Raw genomic sequence first — 22,134 nt, forward strand, 5'->3', positions numbered from 1 at the left:
TGATGTCCTCAGGGGTCCGCTCTGCTCCCACGGCCACAGGACCAGGGGGCTCTCCCTGGGCAATGCTGAGAAATCAGGGAGCCTGCCACAGTCCTGGGGTCTGGTCATCTGCTTCTTTGTCCGAGATAAAGTGCAGGCAGAAGTCCCCGACCTCTTGAAGAGACTGATAGAGCTCCCTCAGGGAGCTGGTGCTGCAGATAGAGACCGAGCGACTTTGTACTGTGAAGGGCAGAAAGGAGCTGGTGAGTTACACTCGAACCAGCGAGGCCCAAACCACTTCAACTGGACGATCCCATCAGTCGTATGCAGAGAGGGACTGACACAGAAACGGGTCTTTTGGTGGGTTTTATTTCTGCCTGATTGGGAATTTATTGGTACAGACGATTACAAATTAAGCCCTATTGGAATCATCGATGAATTTCTTTTATTGGAAAGTATGAAAGTAAGTAACGCTGAGTCTGCCCTGGAAAGTCTGACGTAGGATGTCTGTTACCGCGCAGCACTCTTCCCTTCTCCACCTGCAGCCCCGCGTGGGGTCTGGCACACTACAAGCACACAGCCAGCATTTCTTGGACTGAACTGTTTCTGCTGCTTTCTATCTCAGCAAGTTCCTTAAACTTTGCTGGGCCTCACTTCCTTTATCTGTGAAATGAGGAAATAATTTCCACCCAGTTGAGAGCAGTTCTGAGGGTTCCGTAAAAGACAATGAGCACAGTGCCTGAGTCATAGTAGGTGTTCAGGAAATGTTTATTAAATGAAAGTGCTGCTAAAAGATGGAAACAACCCAAGTGTCCATCAATTGAATGGATGACTGGATAAACAAAAGGTGGTATATCAATACAATGGAACATTATTCAGCCTTAAAAAGGAATGAAATTCTGATACATCAGACACAAAGGGCACATATTATGCGATTCCATTTACAAGAAATGTCCAGAATAGGCACATCCATAGAGACAGAAAGCAGATTAGTGGTTGCCAGGAGATACGGGGTTTCCTTTTGAGGTTGTGGAAGTAGAAATGTTCTGGAACTAGACAGTGGTGGTTGGTTGCATATTATGAATATGCTAATATCACTTATAGTAAATTTTGTGTCATACGTATTTTACCACAATAAAAACGTTGAAAGTGTTTATTCCAAGTGCTTCTTAAATTCCATCACTGTTCACTCATTCATTCATTCATTCATTCATTTATTCAACCACCACTTGTGCTGTGTCAGGCACAGTGAGAGGCAATGTGAATGCTGAAGGCTTTCCCTGAGGCTTAATCACTCCTGAAAGAGCAAGAGGAAGGCACTGACATCCAGAAGGAAGATGGCAGGAGCATTTCCCTGTAATGAGCTCCTTGGATTTCCACTTCCACGAGCAAGGCTTGACACACGTCTTTTCAACTGCTCCTCTGCTCCCCAGCCAAGCGAGACATGAGTCAGGAAGCGGTGGGCTCCAGGCCAAGCGTGAGCACACCTCTATTTGGGCTAGCCAGACTCCCCAGGGTCCAGGGTAGGGGGAGAAGTCCTGTCTGTCGGGCGATGTTGTGAATGAATTGATTTAAACCCAGGTCTTCTGGGTTCTCAAGTGCCAGTCTCTCCACTCATAGAGACAGAAGGCAGAGGGCGTTTTTTCCTGGAAGGAAAACTGCTTAAAGAAATCAACATCCAGTCAGGGGAAAGAGAATGTTAACACACAGAAGTGGAATTAATGAAGACTTCCAAAGGGAAAGAAATGATTAGCCCCACTCACTCATCCACACTCTGGGAGATGCTCTGTGGGGCATCTTGAGGTCTGTCCCTGGAGCTCACCTCTGGTTTTCAGGATTTGTCCTTCTGGGGGCAGCCTGACTGCCTGGGGCAAATGCTGAAGGACTCATTCTGTTTGGCCCTGGGTTCCATTATAAGCTCTATTTGGGCCCCCCTTCAGCCTTCAAAGTATTTGTTGATTGACTGATTAACTGAGAGGTGTCCAGAAGAGGGCGAACATAGGGTGATAGACCTCTGGCTGTCTTCAAGTAGTAGCAGCCACTGTTTATTCAAGGCTCACCGTGAACCAGGCACACTGCATATATTCCTGTCCTGCATTGATATTATCCCCATTTTACACATGAGCAACCCAAGGCTCAGAGAGGGCAATTCACTGGTCCAAGGTCTACAGCTAGAACACATTGCTGTTATTCAAGCCTGGAGAAGAGCAGACTCGGGCTGATTTTGAAAAGCTGGCAAGTAGGGGAGGGATCGGGCTTGTTTGTACTACCCCAAAGGGAAGCTTTTGGTTCTAGGCTTTGCCTCCATGGCATTTACATGGCCTATGGGGTCTCAACAGATCAAAATGGGAGACTTGAGGCAAAAGATGAGACAGAAGGGTCTGCAAGGATGAGGGACGTGGATTCACATCCTGACACTGCTGTCATGTCAGTGCTCTGTGCCTCACTCTTCTCATCTGTAAAGTGGGATATAATTGATCAGACCAGGCCACTCTGCTTCACTCTGCCTTTCAGCGGCTCCTTATAGCTCGTAGGATCAAGTCCAACCTCTTTTCCTTAGCAGGGTTCAGAGCACTCAGGCACTAGCTTTCCTCCCCAGCCTCCTGTCTCATCACTGTCTCAGTCAGAACAAACTGTTTCTCTGACCCCAAACTCCAAGTCCCCTTCATCCTCCGGGCCTTTGCACACGCTGTCTCCTTGGTCATTCTATTGAACTCTCCTGAGTGGGAGAGAACAGGGTACATTTGAACTCAGGCACTGGGGATTGCCACGCTGATCATCGCGAGAGCATGCCCGAGGGACCTGTTGTGCCCCACGGGCGAGCATCCCCCACCATGTGCATCAGAGCAGAAAGACGTTGAAAACTCTCCGGGGAGGGCAGCTCTGGTGTGGACTGGATGCAGGCTGGCCCCATCCTCTCTCCAGGTGGGCAACGCCACCTGTCCTCCTCCTCACTGCTCATTCTGGCCACCTGCTCGGATGGGCAGCAGCTGCTTCGGGGTAGGCAGGGGTGGGCAGGAGAGAGATGGCGATGGGGTGGTTGAGTTCCATGGTGTCCTGACAGGCCAGCCTAGGGTTCCAGACTAGCCACCTTATTCCCCAGGGTCTAAGTGTTAAGGAGCTAGGGATGGGCACTGTCCAGAAGGCCAACCCAGGCCGCAGCATGCCACTAGGACTTTAAGCTGGGGGTTGAAAAAAACACCTGTAGGGCCCGGGACACGATCATAATGAACGCAGTGGCAGCTGTGGCCCTCTTGGCCTGTCGCTTTCTCACTTTGGACAGATGTGGATTCACAGAGATATCTCTGTTGAAGGTAAACCATCAGTGCAAGTGCAGTCATCAATGCTGCCGCAGGGTTGGAGAGACCAGAGGGACCGCGGACCCCGCCCTTCTCCCAGCTGCAGCCTTTGTTCCTGCGGGAACGAGAGCCCCAGGGGACCTATCGCCCCGGGGAGCAGGTGCTGCCAGACCCCTCCCCACCCCTCACACCTTACTCTGGAAACTACACTGCACTCTGGAAACTTCCAACTGCCTGTATCTTTGTCTCTGGGCCTGATGGCTTCTTTCAGAATTCTGAATGCTGTTCTGCAGTGGGGCAGTGAAGGGGCATTAATACTCCCTAAGAGCAGCCTTCAACCAAGGGCCGACAATGGTTGGTGTAGAAATGCTCCAGGCTCCCTCACCGCTCCCCTCGGCAGGGACTTTGTACCTTTACCCAGAGGGACTCTGCTCCACCGGCCCGAGGTGGCGGCTGGCTAACAGGGCACCCTTTGCTGGCTGTCTCCGTCTCATCCTCCCCCGCCAGGCTGTCTGCCGCTCCCAAATGAACCGTTTGCTCTCAAACTCTTGTCTCAACATCAGGTTCTGGTATAACTCAAGCCAAGACACCCAATTTTCAAGAGGAAGTGGAAGTCTGGTTTTTATATAAAACCTCTTAATTTTTAAGTGTTGGCTTCTAATGCCAACTGTTAAAAACAAAACCAGACACTGTGTGGGCCCCACACCCACAGGGTAGATTTGGTCCATGGCTAGTGGTGTGCAGGGCTACATGTGCGCCTGGGCCTGGCCTAACCCTGCCCATCCCCTAAATTCTTGGGGCATCGTGGCTGTGGCTACCCTCATGGGTGTTCTCTTTGGCGACTTGGCTGTCTTCTTCTCCTGCATCTCGTGAGACTGTCCCCTCCTTGCTGTCACTTTCCCTCCCTTCCTTCTTTCTCTCATTCTGATTTTCTTGGGCAAGACTCTCCAGCTGAGCCTGTATCACTTGCTTGTTCTTCCAATAAACTGCACAGCAGCATTTAGCAAGGGGTTTACTAGCTACCAGAGGATTACATCTCCGGGGAACCTGCTTACTGCGGGTAACTTTTGTCCAGCTGTTTCAGAAATGGCTCCTTTAAGAATTACCCCAAGCTTTAGTTTCAGTGTCCCCTGTGGTGTTTATGCCTGGCCTGGTTCCCCAGGGTCCCCACTCTCTGTGGCGGTCATCATATCTTTTGAGTAATGCCACAGAGGCCCTGAAGATGTCGGTTGAGTTGAGGAAGCCAAGGATCAAGGGGTTTAGATGACCAGAAGATTTTATGACAGCAGCATGTGTGCCTTGGGGTCATGAACTCTGACCCACAATGACCTTGAGTCTGCAAAAATCTGCACAGGCCAACTCTTGCTCCTGGCCTGCAAGTGAGAACGCCTCAGTGAGAATGGGGTGAAGATGGGATGGGGCCCTAAAGCCTGTCCCTGGACTTTTTCTCCCCAGCCTCTTCACCCACCACCTTCTTGTCTGCTTATCATGGCTTTCAGTCCTAGACGCTTATACTTGCAGCTTTCTGGTAGCTACAAACTGTTCTGGGGAATGCCAGAGTCTTGAAAATGTTGTTTGGCCAAAAAAAAAAGTTTGCATGACGAAAGAATTCCCCCCATAAAAATGGTTCTGAGTGAATCCTGGTAAGCTGGGTCAAAAGAAAGCAGGACTTCTCAGAGCCTTTAATATGCTAATGTGTCCTATAACTTCCTAAGAGCAGTTAGGTAACCACAGTTCCTCCAAATACACTTTGGGACATGCTGCTGCAGACTCTAGTGCTGGGCCTGCCTGGCAGGGCTCCATGAGCAAATGGTACAGGTGCCACGCCCCTGCTGGTAATCAAACTGCTTCCTGGTATGGGTCTAGCTGATTGTCACTCCCTGAGATCCTGGGGGGTGTCCGGCTCCTTCCCGGGGGCAGGTGACTTGGGGTGTAGTAGAGGAAGATTCAGGAGCCCAGAGGTCTGGGAGCAGAGGAAAGACAGTTTCTGGCCTGGGCTGCTGGCTGAAGGGGTGAGTGGGTGGGGAGATGTGCAGGCTTCTCTACTCTATGATTAGGGCAATTTGTTTCTCCAGGAGGTCATTTGTGGTAGGAAACACAGCCTAGAAATTAAACTAAATATACCCAGGCCCCAGAGGAGTGGAGACAGCAGTGGCACCTGGCTGGGGTGGGGCTGCGAAGACTCTACTCAGGTTGGGATGTCACTGTACTGACTCCTACATTGTAAGGGTTGGGAGGAAAATGGTTTGAGTTTCCAAGGCCTGGCCTGGGTGAAATGGCAGATACAGGTTTGAGTTTGGGGGAGGGGGTTCCAGTCCCTCACGTCATGCCTCACCTTGTCATCACCCCCTCACCCCAGATACCCTGTCCCCAGTGCTCAGCTTTTCTCTGCCTCTTCATGAATGCTGCTCTCCCTGCTTCCCCTGGGTCCCCAAACCCACACAGCTCCACCAGCTCTGTCTTCCTGTGTTCCAAAAGGAACCTTCTCCCTGAGGAAATGCCCATTCCTTCCAGGTGGCTGTTAGGAGACAAAAAGAGCTGAAATCTAATTCACACTCAAGTTGTTATGACTGATAGAGCAACGTAATTGCAATTTGAAAGGACTCCATTCTATTTCTCAGCTGAAAGGGTCCTTAGCAACCTCCTCATGTGGTTTTTGAGATTTTGTTGAAGACCAAACGAAATCTTAGGTGCTATTTCAACATGTGAAGCAGATAACACAGCACCACGGCTCTGTGTGAGAGGGTGTCGCCTGTCCTTGCCCCGACTTTTGAATTCCTAAAGGTGTTTTTTGGAACAATGGTGTAAACCACTGATCACACTCCTCATTCTAAAGGAAACTGGGGCCCAGACAAGGGAAGTGACTTGTTCAAGGTCACAGGGCCAGACAATGGCAGAGCTGGGACTTGTCCCCAGGTCCCCTGACCTCTAGCCAGTGCTCCTGTCCCTGCCCTACGATGCCTGAGTATTTATCTCTCAGGCTCATTCTTGCAGCCGACTCCAAGCACAGTTACCACCAGCTCTGCCATCCTGGTAACACAGAGAACATTCGTCACGCCCCCTCCACTTAAACAAACTTCCACTGGGCCCTTCACCCCTCCAGACTGGGCAGGGCCTTCCTCTGCCCTGCTTCACGCAGCCACCCCTTTCCTACCGCGGCGAATTTTTTTCCTGTTAATTTTTATGATCGCTGCTGAGAACAAATGCAAAAGAAAGGCAGACACACTTCAGATTTTGCTCACTGCATGTTTTCATTTTTAATTAAATAAGTCAAGTAAGCCATCAAGTGATGGGTTCACATTCTGTTCCGCAAAGCAGACCCTGATCGGTGGTGGCTGCCAGCTCTCTGAAGAACAGCCCCTGCGTTTCCAGGAGACGGCAGATTGCTGCCACAGCAAGGATGTCTGGGACATTGATGGCAAGGGGGCTGGGAGCAACGTGGCCGAGCAGAAGGAGCTGCATGCTACCCACACACACACGCGGACACTTCTGTCTACACCATGGCCACACATGGCCACGCAGGGACTGTCCTGTACCATGTGGCCATGCAACATGACACAGGGCTGAGGTCTCAGCAAAATGACGGAGTTGGCAGGATCCAGGAGGGAGCAGGGGAGCCAGGCAAACTAGGCCTGGAATATACTGATGAGATGGTCATTGCAGGGGCGCCCAGTTCAAGCCGAATGTCTGAGGAAGCAGGGTAGCTGGGTCATTTTATTTCCCAAATAAAATACCTGCTCTACAATATGAGCCAGGCCCATGAGGATGGCACTGCTCTGCGTCCTTGAAAACACTAACTCGTCCCCTAGGCACAGTCATGGAATGACAAAGGACACAAGACCAAAGGATCTTGAAGCTCTTAAGACATCTGAAGTTGCCCATTCTGCTTGTCCTGTTGAGGTAAAGAGCAACTCCCATTATTCCCAAAACCAGGGGCAGTGGGGAGGCCATGTGGCTGCAATCAGGAAACCCTGGGCCTGCCCCCTCCCGTCTAGCTGGACTACGTCCTAGGAATTTTCACAAGCAAATCCATCAATGTGGATTTCAGCGGATGTGCCCTCTTTCCACTTGTACAGATGGACGAGACCCACTTGGCTTCACAGGCATCTGATCCCCACTTCCCCCCTCCCCCGAGCTCTCCTGGCCTCAGGATCTCCCTCTGAGACCTGCCTTTGCTTTCAGCCTTGGGGGATGGAAGTGGGAGGGGACTGCCTTGGGGACACAGCCAACCAGTCTTCTGCTCCTGTGCTTTATAATCCAGGGCTATCAAGGGACAGGCCCTGTGGTCAATTAAAACAGGCCCTAGCGTGGGAGAGGGCACCAGGGATTGGAAGAGACCTTGAGGGTCAGGACCAGGCCATCTAATGCTTACATCTCCTGACTGCTGTCCAGGCCAAGTGGCCACCTTCCGGGACAGGGACCCCCTGACCTCCTGCTGGAACCCGTTCCATCATCGGACAGACGGCAGAGGTGGTAGGAAAGGTGCCATTGTAATGGGTTGGGTGGGTGCCCTCTGCCCTGGGGGGTTCACACAGCAAGCTGCCTCATTACACCACCCTCTGGCAGTAGCTCCAAGGCTGAGGGTGCTGGAAGACAGGGAGTAAACACTTCATTAAACATTTCTTTTTCTGTTCACTTATTTATGTTCAAGTGTGTGTATCACATAAAGGGACACAAGGCTAGACTCTGCTCTCAACCTTAGTAGTCACTCAGTGATGACCTGCAGGGGGTGCTGCAGAGCCATCTGCTGCTGCTCTTTCCCTCTCCAGGGGGACTCAGGAATCCAGCCCCACTGGCTACTCCCAAGGACCCCCCATGCCCTCATCCACTCCAAGGTTTACAAAGAAGGCCCAGAGGAGGAGCCAGGAACGGGCAGCGGTGGTGACGGCCTGCGGGTGTTGGACACTGCCCTGTCTCACCAAGGCCTGGAAAGTTCTGAACTATTTACATAGGCCAGACTAAAGAGGTCTTCATGAAGAAAGAGAAAATGAGTAAACGCTCATTGCTGAATGGGCCTCTTGTTCCGGAGAAGCTGGCGGCTGCTGGAGGTGAGGCCTTAACTGCTCCCCTGTCTCCAGACAGGTGGGTGCTGTGGAGGGGACGGCTCCTGGTGGAGCCAGCAGGAGCAGAGAAACAGGGCTGGCCTCGCTGGAGGAGGAGGCACTAGCCCCCAGCTGGACCACCTTCGTCGGCCCAGCTCCATTAGGAAAACCCCGCATGCATGACTCCAGCCAGGTCCTGCAGAGTGTAAAGTCAGTAGTCACCCCCACCCTGTCCTTCCCCAAACCCCACGGGTTCCCAGGGCATTGCTGAGCCCCAAGGCGACACTCACTTGAGTAGTGTCCTGTTCAGACCCCTGGGCAAAGGTAATACAGCAGAAAGGGCCTTCCTGTCACATCTTCGAATCAAAAGGAGGAAACCACCGTGTCTCCTTAAACAACAGGCCGGGGCCATCGCGACTCCTGCATCCTGGTTCAGTCCTCTTGTATTCTGAATCATCTCTCAGTGTCCTTGTGTCTACGGAGTGAGCGAATGGTTTCTATTATTATTGTCTTGTCCTTCTTGATTTGGGTACAGCTTTGAGTACCTGCAAATAATAAGGTATTTCTGTCTCGCCTTTTCCACAAAATAAATAAATTAAGTCAACTTGTAGTGTACAATCTGTCCATGTCCTGAGAAGTCCCACAGGTCTATTCTCGGTGCTGTCCCCCGAGCTCAGGGCTCGGCCCTGGGGGGAGGCACAGGAAGGAAGCAGCCTGCTGTCCACACTAGGAGGCCCCGGAAGAGCCCTGGATGGAAGAGCCCAGGTGGGGAAGAGTGCAGGGAGGAGCTGGGGAAGAACGGCCAGCACTTCTGGGCCTGCCAGACACCCTGGCCCCACTCTACCCCAGGGTCAAGTTTTCAGAGTTGGAGTCCCTTTGGACACCAAATTAGAGGCAGCTCCCTGCACAACTTATTCTTGGACTGGAAGACCTAGAGTGAAGACCTCCTTGAATGGCTGAAGTCCATGCTAAGGGAGACCTAGCAGCTCAGATATGCTGACTATAACGGATCCCACAAGATGGCTATGGTCCTCACCTTTTCAAACTGCGGCTTCCAGCCAGGACACATGCCTCCCTTCCCCAGGGCAACACCAGCTGGACTCAGATCCTGTGTTTCCCTGGCATCTATAATACTCAAACCAAAACTCAGCCCTCTGGGTTTGACAATGGGACGGATCTGACACAGAGGTTGTCCAGGAAATCAGAAACAGCCCTTAATAAACTGTTGCAGCTCCCTGCAAGTTCTGAGGCGGGTACTGAGTTCTGCTCCCCAGTTTAGGGTGGAAATGGGAAAGACTTCCACTTTGGGGACATCTGCTGTTTGGTCATAGGCCCCCGACCCCCCAGGGGCCTGGGAGAGATTTTTAAATCCGGCCTCTTCTTGGGGAGGGGGTGAGGGCTGCTAATTTATGCTGCTTCTGGACACTCAGCAAAGAACGCTGGTGGTTTCTCAGATTTGTTCCACATGGAGTTCAAACAGAAAAGCCCGTGGAATACTGTGGGCTGCCACATGGCCACCTAGGCTCTGATCCTTCTGGAGGAGGCTCCTCTTCCTCCTCCTCCTCTGGGAGGAGCCAGAGTGTTCCCCGCTGGTTCTCCCAGCCCCCCTTAGCACCCTAAGCCCGGATTGCTTCCAAGTGGCACTTTTCCAGAAACAAAACCAAAAACACAGCCACAAGACACCAAACCATAAATAACTTAAAAAAACCCAAATAAAACACCCAGCCTGAGTTGAGCAATACTCTTCCCAGAGCCCTAAAGGAGGAATTTCAGACACTAACCACATAACCATGGCAACCAACCATGCAGCTAACCTCTGTCCCCTGTCTTTTCAGGGGAGAGGGTATCCTGATGTGACTTCTCCCCCAAGAGCACTCTGTACTTTATTCTGGGCCCTGCCCCACAGGGGATTGGCTGGAAATGGCAGGACCCATGAGCTGCCTTTTGCCTCCGGGGACCATAGCTACTTCCGTCAGTTAGGCCTGAGGCAGCCGTCAAATATGGATATGCTCTCAGGAAGCCAGCCGAGCGGGGATGGGGCCTCTGGGCGGCAGTCATGTGAGGGTCAGCCACGCCATTTTAAAACATGCTGCCTGCCAGCGGTGAGGACGTGAGTGGGACAGAGGAGGTAGCTGCGAGAATCCAAGGCAGTTCTGTATCCACCGTTCAGCCCCAAACCCGGCCGGGGAAGGGGGTCATAGCCTGTAACTGTGTTTTCTTCTCCTGCCCCCAAGTAATTCTAAAAATGTAATTAAAGCCTCCTCCTTAGGCGTGGGATACAAAGAAACCCTGTAGGCATAAAGCAAAGAAGCTTGTCTGTGTATAAATGTGTGTGTGTGTATTTGTGTTTTTATGATGTTTTCCTGTCTGTGTATGTGGTGTGTGTCTAGGTATTGGTCTTTACTTATGTCTGTGTGTTTTGTAGCTCTATACCGGGCTGATTTCATCAGCAACCAGCACAGCTATCCCATTTATGAAAATATTGACTCGTTCCTGGTTGCTAAGCCCCAAATGCCATGCTCTGACACCCCGGCTACCCCAGCCCCTCCACAGGGACCCACCCAGATTCCACACGGGATTGTGCAGAAATCCAGACACTGAAAGGTTAACACTGAGGACAGCAGGAGGTCCGACTGTGACTGGTCAGTGCCCACTGCCCCTTCTGGTTGTTAAATATTTGGACTCTGGGCCACAGCGTCCACAAGAATTTATGTGTGTTTCATGTATGTTTCTGTATGTGCGCGTGTGTGTGTGTATGAGAGAGAGAAAGCCTTGTCAATAGGCCCCGGGCCCACCTGGACCTGTGCAGGAGACCGCAGCCCCTTAGGTCTGGGCTTGATGGCCCTCAAGGGGACCAGGCACTGTCCTGTTTTCAGCGAGAAACCTCAGGCCCACGGCTGCAGCGGGGAAGCTAGCTGGCTAGGGGCCTACTTCTATAGCGGAGGGGCTTCCTGCTCACTGCACGGCCCCCTGCCCGCCGTCTGCGAGCGCCTCTCACCACTGGCCTGGGTGTGAGGAAGGCAGGGCGGGACTTCCACAAGGAGGGGTGCTCGTGGCCCCAGGCCCCCTACGTGACCCAGAAGGTGCCACGCTCCTCCAGGAGGCTGACAGAGCGGTTGGTGAGGGTGGCGGCATCCTGTGCCAATTTGTAGCCAAAGAGGCGCATGGCGGGACCGCAGGCGGCCTGCACCACCTGCGCCAGCTTGAAGGGCATGCCGAAGCGCCACTTCTCGAACTGCTCCGAGGAGTTCTTCTGTGTGGAGTAGATGCCGCTGCTGTCCCGGGCCGCCTGGGTGTTCTTCTGGATCCAGTCTTCCACCTGCGGCGTCAGGGGGATGCCTGCAAAGCGGTACATCTCCCGGGCCTTCTGCAGGGGCCTGCGGGCCACGTCCTCGTAGCGCACCAGCATGTAGCGGCCGCGCAGCCAGGCCGGCTGCCTCAGGCCCAGCTCCGCCGATAGGCGGATGCTCTCGCAGTTGCCCCGCAGCCGCTGCACCTCCTCCTCTCTCAGCTGGTCCTGGCCCTCGGCCAGCCACTTCTTCCAGGTCTCGTACTTGCCGGCGAAGGCCACCATGCGGGAGGCCAGCACGGCCCGGGGGTCGCGCACCAGCTGGATGACGCGCAGGTCCAGCCGGGGGTCTTCGGCCAGCGGCTGCAGGAACTCCAGCTGCCGGATGCGGACGGCCTTGAGCGCCATGTGCTCCTTGCGGCGGCAGGCCTCGGCGGCCAGCGTCACGTTGAGGGGGCCGCAGCGGCGGTTCTTGCAGTGGTACTTCTCAAAGACCTTCTTGACAAAGGGCGTGCACACGGGGTCCTCGCAGAGCGAGCGGCTGGAGCCCCGGCGGAACATGTACTGGGTCAGGTGGTCCTCGGGCAGCGGGCTGATGAAATGCTCCAGGACGTACAGGTCGCACAGGAAGAGCTGCTTGAGCACGTCGCGGTAGACCAGGGCCGAGCCCGCCGCATTGGCGCCTCCCGGCTCGAAGGACACCGTGCGCTCGATGTGCCACAGCGGCTCGAAGAGGTAGAAGATGTTGCCCTGCTGGTTGAAGAACTCGCCCACGAACGAGGAGCCGGTGCGCGTGGTGGCCATGAGGAGCACGTGGCGCCGGGGCTGGGCCCGGGCGGGTGGGGGTGGCTCCTCCTCCTCCCCCTCCGCGGGCTCCACCCCCAGCTGCAGACTGAGGTTTCGCAGGCGGCTCCGCAGCTGCGTGAAGGCTGAATCAAGCTCACTCAGGGACAAGAGGGATGCGTTCTCGGCCAAGACCAGGGCCGGGTCGGTGCTGTTGGCATCCACCAGGGATTGGGGGATCTGCTTCAGCTTGTCCGAGACCCTGTGAGGACAAAGGGAGAGCAGGGTCAGCGACTGACTGGGGACTCCAGCCCCTGTGCAGCCCTAAGCAGCCTCCCAGGCTGACCACCCACAGCCTGTCTTAGTTGGGTTTCCCCAGAAGCAGACTTTGAGGCAAGGATCTGAGTGTAGGTAGTTGATTTGGCAGACAATCACAGGAAGGGGTAGGTAGCGAGGCGGAGAGGAATGGAGGTCCATACAGGGTGAGCAGGCTACCCCTGTGGGCAAATCGATCTGACTGGGGAACCCTGGGAGGCAGTGTAGAACAAGCCTCAGGATTCTCTCACCCAAGGGGTGTGAAGCTCCCAGCTGGCAGTGGCTGAGGGCTGCTCCCAGAGGCATTTACTTACTCCCGGCTAGCCAGTGTGCACGTGCAGAGAACGTTCTCAGGCTGAGCGTTGCAGGAACCTGCAGTAGGACTGGAAGAGTCCATGCTGAGGAACCCAGGCAGGGCACTGACACAGCGCCTGCTACACAGCCCAGTTCCTAACCTACTCATCTTGGTTGATGCTTTCTCCAGACATTTATGTGTCTAGCAGGTCTACTGGCAGGGCCACTGCGCACAGCAGTACACTACCAACTCTACGGCGCAGCATTCCCAGTGTAGCCTGTGTGAGTGCATACCCCGGGCGTGGAGCAATACACAACCTGGGCAGCTGCACATGGCAGCCCTGCCCACGAGAGTATGTGTACCAGGACCCTAACTTTCCAGGGGCTCACTCTCATCCCTGACTTCGGGTTGGTATAGGGGATGGGCTGTTAATGCAAGGCATCATCCTAGGCCAGGGAGTTAATTAATAATAACCACAGCCAGCAAGTACTGGATACCAACTATGTGCCAGGCACTGGGCTAAATTCTTTTATATTTTCTCATTTAAGCTTTACAACAAGACAGGCCCATCATTAGCCACATTTTACAGAAGAGGAACTTAAGACAGAAAAGTGAAGTAATTTGTTAAAGCTGTCACAGCTAGAAAGGGCCAGAATCAGGATTCCGACTCAGGTTGCCTGAGTCCAGAGCCCAGGTCTCACCACTGTGCAGCCCTGAGGACATGTGTGGGACCTCTGCCTGGGCACAGGAGGGGCCTGAGGATTACCGGTTGAAGGGCTGCCTGTGTAGGCCCACAGGGAGGCCTACAGCTGCCTCTCCGCCCCCACCTGCAGCCCTCACCTCGATATGATTTTATTTTCCTTTTCAATGAAGACAAAAACCACCACCACAAAAACCAGGAAAAGGGCATATTTGCTTCTCATCCTCAGGCTGTGCAGAAAGTCCCGGCAGTCCTGGGGCAAAGCAAGTCCTTTCTCCATGGGGTAGGCTGGGGCCGTGGGCGCTCAGCTCAGGGGCATCACTCGGGGCCTGGCTTGTTGTCTTCAGGTGGGGGACACCCTCGTCCTGTGGAGAGACAGGCGGTCAGGACACCTTTGTCTGGAGATAAGAACGAACGGGAACTTTTCCACCAGACTTTTGAGGATCCTGGCCCTGCTTAGCAGCCAGAACCCCAGACCCGCTCTCCCAGTGGACTATGCCCCAGGGAGACTTGAAATCAGGTCATTTAAAATGCTAATGACCCCTCTGATTCATCCATGCCGCCTCCATCAATTTATCCTTGGACCTCACACATGACTCACGTATATGGAAAAGAATGTTCCTTGCGTATAAATGTTTGCAATAGCAAAAGACTGCAAACACGTAAATAAAAAATGATCCATGCAATGGGTTATTATGCAGACACAAAGAATAATGAGATGGATGGACAAATGTTGATGTGAATAATCTATTATACATATATAGTAATTATATGTATACATATAAAAGCAAGCTACAGACACAATGTGTTTATATAGGACAGGGTTTCTTAACCTTAGCACTTTTGACATTTTGGGGCAGATAACTCTTTGTTGGGGGGCTGTCCTGTGCATTGTAGGATGTTTAACAGCATCCTTGGCCTCTACTCATTAGATGCCAGTAGCATCCCCTCTGCTCAGATGTGACAATCAAAAATGTCTCCAGACATTGTCAAATGTCCCCTGGGCGAGGGGGAGGTGCTAAATCACCCAGGTGGAGAACCTCTGATGTGGTATGATCCCATTTGAAAAAAATTTTTTTTAAGTGAGAGAAAAATATAGATGCTGGATAAAAATGGACTATGACTGCAGGGACACACAAGGCCTTGTAACAAAGGGACAGGGAGGTGGGGAGAGAAAAGTGGGGTGAGTCTTCTGTTTGCTGTGTAACACTGTGAACTGTTAGAAATTTTATCATGTGGATGTGGAAATTTTTAAAAATTAGCCAAAGGAAAAACCCACCAGAGCACACGAATTCTACCAAAATCCTTCACGTGGCCTCGGTCTTCAGTCTCAGCTTCCTGGGGCAGCCTCCCCGGGGATAGGTTAGGGCTCCCCCAGCCCCACCACCGCACAAAGACTCCCATGAGCACCTGAGACTTCGTCATAAAGCGACCCCACTTGTAATGACTTGTTCAGTGCTGCTCATCCCTTCATGGGGAACTGGGAGTTTGTCTGGGCCCCTCATTGTCCCTTAGCACTGGGCCAGGCACACAGGAGACACTCATGCACGGTTGCTAAACCACAGAATGGATAAAAGAATAAATGACCCTCAATGGAAGGTGTGTATATTTTTCAAAACCAGAGCAAATACAGCATTGTCCAGTGGAGCATCTCTCATTCGGCCTCACCGTCACACATGCACTTGTCTGCACCGCGAGCCCCCGGTTCCAGCACAACCCCCACTTCCGCAAGTCTCTCCCTTTCTCCATGAGGACCCTCGTCCACAGGAGACAATCTGCTCCAAGTCTGAAAAAATCTTATTGTGACCTTGTGTAGGGCAACCAGGACCATGTCTCTCCGGAAAAAACGGATTTTCCCAAGGGAAGCAGCTGGTGTTGACCTCGGGGAGTGGGAGGGCAGGAAGGAAGGTCCCAGGGCTGCAACTTTGTCACAAAATAGAAGTGGCTTCAGGGACAGCCAGAAAATCTGTCCTTAGGGGAAAGCAGTGGGGCGAGGGTTCTGCATGTGAGGAGGTAGCTGTGTACACCAGCAGCTGAGTGGAGGTTCCCAGCTGTGCAGGGCAGAGGGGTGGTGGTGCGGCAGGCAGCTCTCCCTGACGGGGCACTGGGGGTGCTTCCTGAGTGTGGGTGGGTGGAGAAGGGCCCAGTGGGGAAGAGGCTGCAAGGCCAGCTCCAGAGTAACTGGAATATTCCTGCCTCTTCCTAATCCTTCGGGGCCTTTACCCCATGCACTTATTAAACAAATATTTTCTGAGTCCCTATTATGTGCCAGCCTCTGGTCTAGGCACTGGGGATACAGCAGGGAACAAGCAGGCACGGTCCGTGCGCTCATGGGGCTTACACTCTGGTTGGAAGGGCCAGCTGGAATATTATGGGTAGCTGAATTTTATTAAGTGCTCACTACTCTGTGCCAGGTGCCATGCTAAGTACTCGATTTGCATTTCCTCATCAAATCCTCACAAACGCCCTATTAAGTAGCAACCGTCCCATTCTACAGAGGAGGAACCTGAGGTTGAAGTTAAGTAACTTGCCCAAGGTTCCTCCAGCAGCGGCCCTGACTGCCCCTTCCAGGTCCAGGTCATTCGAGCCTCTCAGTGCTTCCCAGTGACCTCCACATAGAGTAGGGCTTTCCAGACAGTCTGTCTGTCTCCCTTTCCAGACTGCCAGATCCCTGAAGTCGAGACTGGCATCTAGAACAGCACCTGGCACATACCAGCTGTCCCACAAATCACTGGTGAGTGAACCGGTCAAAGCTGGTGCCAGGCAGGCCGTCGGCACGAGTTTGCAGAATGATGGGCAGGGCCATGTTCCCCATGCACCCCATTTAGCCCATGGTGGGGTGTGAGGCCACCTGTCCCACTGGGAGGGTGAGACCCAACACTGACTCTGCAGAGCACAGGGGGTTGAAATCCTGACTTTCTGCCCTCCCGGCTCTCAGCTGAGAGTTGCCTGGGTCTGATGGTGTGAGGGAAGCAGACGAGCTGCGACCAGAAGTCCTGGGTTCTAGTCCTTCCTGTCTAGTCCTTACCATGCTGTGTAACCTGGTATAAGTGACTTAACCTCTCTGGACCTCAGTTTCTTCACCTGTAGCATGAAAAGGGTGGTACCTACTGCATAAGTTTGCTGTGAGGAACAGGATCTGGTGCACGGTAAGTGTTCATTAAATACGAGAGGAGAGAAAGGCAGGGTGGTGAGGGGTAGATGCCCTCACTGTCCTCTCCCTTCTGGGTCTAACATCTTGGGTGAGATTTAGAAGTTTGGTTGCCTCGGAGACAAAGCTCCTGAGCCTTCTCCTCCCCTCGCTTCCAGGCACTGTTTCTATTTTAGAGCTGCCATCCCAGCCCCCTCAGCCCCCGAATAATACAGGGTTCCCGAGAACCTTCCTGGCATTGCCCTAAAAGGAAGAAGCGAGGGTGAAAACTTTCTCCAACATGAAACGTGAGGCAGTCTGCTGGTCCTTTGCTCTGCCCAGGCAGGCTGCCCCTAGGTTTAGCTTTGGAAGCCCAGTGGGCGGGTGGGCAGGCAGGAGAGGGAGGTTTAGAGTTCCCAGGGAAATACAGGAGGTCCCCAGAGTCAAGAGGTAAGAAAGGGTCACAGGTGCCAGAAGGTCACAGGATCAGGAGGGAGGAGGACAGGGCTGGAATGAGGTCACCCAGCAAAGCTCCAGGCAGAACCTGCCCTGCAGAGGGCCCTCTGCAAGAAGTGGGTCTGTGACATCTGTGACACTGGACAAACCTTTGCACTACTTCCCTCCCAAAACCTGTGGTGCACGGGCTAGTCCTGCCTCCCTTGCTTAGCTCACAGGAAGAATGAAAAATCTCTTCCTTCTCTTGGCGGATGCCGCCTCCCAGGGGAGTATTCAATATCTTTCCTCCTCCAACACCCAGCAATGATGTGACAGCCAAAGAAAAAGGTGGCGTCCGCATTTCCAGGGCGCCAGGGCCAATGGTGAAGAAGGCCAGGGGCAGGTGCCCAGCCAGCTCTGCCTGGATGCAGGGAGCGGGGACAGCTGCCCTCGGCCCAGTTATACCCAGTGCTCAGCTCAAATGTCCCCTCCTCTGGAGTCCTTCCCTGACCACCGACCTAACGTTGACCATCTCCCCTCCCCCCATCACTTCCCCTCTCTGCCTCCTGCTTTATTTCCTTCCTAGACGGAAATCTACTTGTTTCCTGCCTCTTTCAGCCACTGGAATGTCAGCTCCATGAGAAGAGAGCCTGTCTGTCGGCTCCACCTCTGTAGTCGTGTCCTGTTCTGCGGGATCTGAGCACAGAGTAGGTGCTCCATAAGACTTGCTGAATGAATGGATGACAGCCTTTTCCAAAAGCATTTAGCCCAGTGTGAGATGCTTAATCATTCTAAGTTGATGGGCAATATGAAGAGGAAGAAGAAAAAGCAGCTGTTCCCTCTGTGAGTGAATCATGTGTGTGTACTGTGAGCGTGTACTATGAGCAGATACTATAAGTGTGTGCTAGGAACTCATACTAGGAGCATGTGCTATGGATGTGTGCTATGAGTGTGTACTACAGGCATATACTGTGAGTGTGTGCTATGAGTATATGGCCTGAGTGTGCACTATCAGCAAGTGCTGAGTGTGTACTATGGAGATATTCTATAGGCATGTATGTGAGTGTGTACTATGGAAGTATATTATGGGCATGCATGACGAGTGTGTACTATGGAGGTATACTATGGGCATGTACGTGAGTGTGAACTATGGAGATATACTACAGGCATGTACATGAGTATGTACTATGGAGGTATGCTACGGGTGTGTACATGAGTGTGTACTATGGAGGTATACTATGGGCATGTCTGTGAGTGTGTACCATGGAGGTGTACTACGGGCATGTACATGAGTGTGTACTATGGAGGTATACTGTGGGCATGTACGTGAGTGTGTACTACGGAGGTACACTACAGGCACATCCATGAGTGTGTACCATGGAGGTGCACTACGGGCACGTATATGAGTATGTACTATGGAGGTATACTGTAGGCGTGTACGTGAGTGTGTACCATGGAGGTATACTGCAGGCACGTGTGTAAGTGTGTACCATGGAGGTGTACTACGGGCATGTATGTGAGTATGTACTGTGGAGGTATACTGCAGGCATGTATGTCAGTGTGTACCATGGAGGTGTACTACAGGCATGTTCGTGAGTGTGTACTATGGAGGTATACTATGGGCATGTACGTGAGTGTATACTATGGAGGTATACTATGGGCACCTACATGAGTGTGTACTATGGGCAAAATTTCACACTTGGGACTTCAATACATTAGTCTCTTGAATTATCGTATCAATCCGAGGATGCTATTTTTGAGGATGAAGAAACTGAGCCTTGAGGCTTTCAGTGCAAGCCCTCACAGCTATGTGCTAATGACGAGCAGGGCAGAAAACAGTGAAGGCACCCCAGACAAAACTTAGTGCGGGAACACTGGAAAGAAAGTGGACTGTGGGCTGTGGGCTGAGGCCCTACACTCCAGGCACTGGCTTCCCTACCCTGCTCTCCCTCAGGATCCTTTCTGCTCAGGCCTCCCTCATGACCTGGCAAGGGGCCCTCACTAGACAATAGTTTTCCACTTGGATGGCTCCCAGTTAGGCCCTTGGCTTCCCCAGGCCTTCCACTGAGGCCCCAGATGGACTGCAGTCCCCCTCTACCTCCCCCTGCGGGAGGTGGGGTCCCGGAGTCTGCTGTGAATGGAGCTCTGATAAGGGACGGGCCTTGCCAGACATTGCATCAGGCAGCAAAACTCCACTCCCCTCACTCGCTCAGGGCCAAGGGCACAGCGGGGACTGGGGCCTCAGCTGTGGCAGGCCCTGCTCACTCTGCCTTTCCCCCAGGCAGGAGGAGCTGCCCAGAGAAGAGGGGCTGAGGGAGGGCAAGGACTGAGATGGAGGAGGCTCCATGGGCAGAGAGGGGAGCCGTGAAGCCCACTGTGGCAAAACTCTGAACCAACCCATGGGCAGCAGTCCTCGAGGGCTGGGAGGCTGCCCCAACCATGCCGTGTTGCCAAATACCTGGGAAGGGAGACCTCGGGGTTTCTGTGGTTTGTCTCTGAATCCCCTAGAGTGGAGACAGAGGGCAGGGCAGGGAGAAGGAGCTCAGATGCTGGCCTGACTCTGTTGTAGATGACCTTTGCTTGGGAAATGCAGAAGCCCATCCAGTGGCCTGTCCAGGTGAGGTTCTATTTCACGTGAGGACATCCAGAGATGGTTTGGGAAGGACCAAGGCCCCCCAGTATCTCAAGCTTAGTGTCTGACCAGAAAGTAAATGCTCAGAGGTTGTTGGATGAACCAGTGAGTGAAGGAAGAAGAGAAGGAATGAAAGAATGAGCAAGTGAATAAATGCCTGGCTGATGCCTGTGCAGCTCAGGGCTATCATTTCTCCCCAAGCACCTCACATCCCAGGGCTCCAGCTTCCTCTCCCCAGAACAAACCCGTCTATACCCTCCTTATGGGCACGCATCCAACCCCAGCCAAGACAGACAGAGTTGAAGCAGCCAAAGGTGAAGGTGTGTCACCTGAGTGGCAGTGGACACCCAAGAACGTGTGAGAAGCTGTGGGCCAGAGCCACGAGGTGGACCGTGGGGCTGAGGGCCAGCCTGGTGTGTGAGGGGGGCTGCCAGTCACTTCACTAGGGTCTGCTCAGCTGTGTGAACAACACATCCTGCGTAAACCCCAAAGCTGACAGCTGCATGAAAGACAAGGCCCTGGAGAACAGTCCCAGGCCTCCCTGTCAGTAAAGGCCCTTCCCGCGCCTCTCATGCTGAACCCCGGGCCTGGGCCGGGTCGGAGCTGGCCCACTGCTCTGGGTTTCACTGCCCTCGCCCGGTCAGGAGCTGCAGTGGAGGCCGGCGTCCAGGAAGCCCGGCAGCCTGGTGAGGGGTCTGCTGACTGGATTGGAACTGACCTGGACATGGGCCAAGATTCATGGCCAAGGATGGGCACCCAGCCCTGCAAATCCAACGTGGTAGACGCACCTTGAGTGCCCCCCCCAGACCAGGCTGGATGAGTAACTGCGGTGCACTGGCACAATTAACCCCATGCAGGGGTTAAAAATGCTGATGCACAGCTACAAAAAGGGAATATTAAGTGATGATATTTTCATTTTATACCCTTTCATATTCTTTGAATTTTTGACAACCATGCACATGTATCACTTTAATGAGTTTTAAAACCTAATCTGAAACTTAAAAAGAGAAATATAAGATCGCTTTGGAAGTGGTATGGAAAATGCATTGGAAGAGGGCAGGACTAGAGGCTGGGAGACCAGTGAGCCCTTCTGCAATGGGCCAGGAGAGAGGGGGCAGCCTGAGTAAGTGGTGGCAGAGGGGCGAAGAGGAAGGATAGACACGAGAGATGTTAGGTAGCCAACCCGACGCCTATGACACACACAATGTGGGTGAGCCTTGAGCCCGGTATGCTAAGTGAAATAAGTCAGACACAAAAGGACAAATACTGTATGATTCCTCTTACGTGAGGTTCCTAGAGAAGCCAAATTCATAGACAGAAAGTAGAAGGGTGCTTGCCTGGGGTTGAGGGGAGAGGAAATGGGGAGTTAGTGTTTAATGGGGACAGAGCGTCAGATTGGGATGATGAAAAAGTTCTGGAGATGGATGGTGGTGATGGTTGCACAACAATGTGAAATGTACTTAATGCCACTGAACTGTACACTTAAAAATGGTTAAAAAAGTAAATTGTATGGTATGTATATTTTCCACAGCAAAAAATAAATCAATAAACAACGATGCCTATGGGCAGAGGGAGGTAAGGCGAACAGAGGACTCTAGGAGGATCCCTAGTTCTTTCCATGGACACAGTCTTGTTCTCCGCTGCACCCACAGCACCTGGCACATGGCAGGGCTCAATAAACATCTGTGAAGTGAATGAATGGATTCATGCACTGTCATGAAGAGTTAGCTGTGGTTTCCCATAGGTTGGTCTTCTCTTCCTTAGTGCTCGTGAGTACTGGGCACAGAGAAGATGCTTGATTAATACTCCACTGAAAAACGAATGTTGGCATAAAGTTATTTTATTGCACAGAAAGATGTTTATGTTATGATGTTGCACCAGAAAAGGACACACCAGTATCTAAACTAGGATTCTATTTTGTCAAAAAACATGGACTGGAAAGGGCTTGGAAATTTTCTTGTCCGCTATTCCTCATTTTTCACCTGTAGAAATTCAGGCTCTGAGAGGGGAAGGCAGACAACTGGCTGGTGACAAAACTCAAACTATGACCTAGGTCTCCTGTCTCCCAGGTTAGTGATGACCCTGCCCAACTTCATCTCTCTGACTCTCAGAGCTTAGCCCACTCAGGAATCTTCAGCACAAGCATGGCAAATAGATGGCACACATTCCACCACTCAGCAGTCCTGTGCTGGTGGCAGACATCACTAATCAATCATCCTCCCCTTTTCAGCTGAG

The 22,134-nt window shown here is 52.7% G+C and overlaps 1 protein-coding gene across 1 annotated transcript in view; it reads right to left on the reverse strand.

Annotated features, from left to right (window-relative positions):
- Positions 1-6,520: 6,520 nt before the first annotated feature.
- Positions 6,521-22,134, reverse strand: part of CHST3 (carbohydrate sulfotransferase 3) — a 38,537-nt gene continuing 22,923 nt past the window's right edge. Inside the window, exons 2-3 of the mRNA XM_058543237.1 lie at positions 13,843-14,067; positions 6,521-12,654 (exon numbers count right to left, since the gene is read on the reverse strand). Coding sequence (XP_058399220.1) covers positions 11,388-12,654; positions 13,843-13,982 — 1,407 coding nt within the window. The 5' untranslated portion in view covers positions 13,983-14,067 and the 3' untranslated portion in view covers positions 6,521-11,387. The remainder of the gene's footprint in view (positions 12,655-13,842; positions 14,068-22,134) is intronic.

Source organism: Diceros bicornis, chromosome 6 (assembly GCF_020826845.1).
Source record: "Diceros bicornis minor isolate mBicDic1 chromosome 6, mDicBic1.mat.cur, whole genome shotgun sequence".
NCBI classification, from domain to species: Eukaryota; Metazoa; Chordata; class Mammalia; order Perissodactyla; family Rhinocerotidae; genus Diceros; species Diceros bicornis.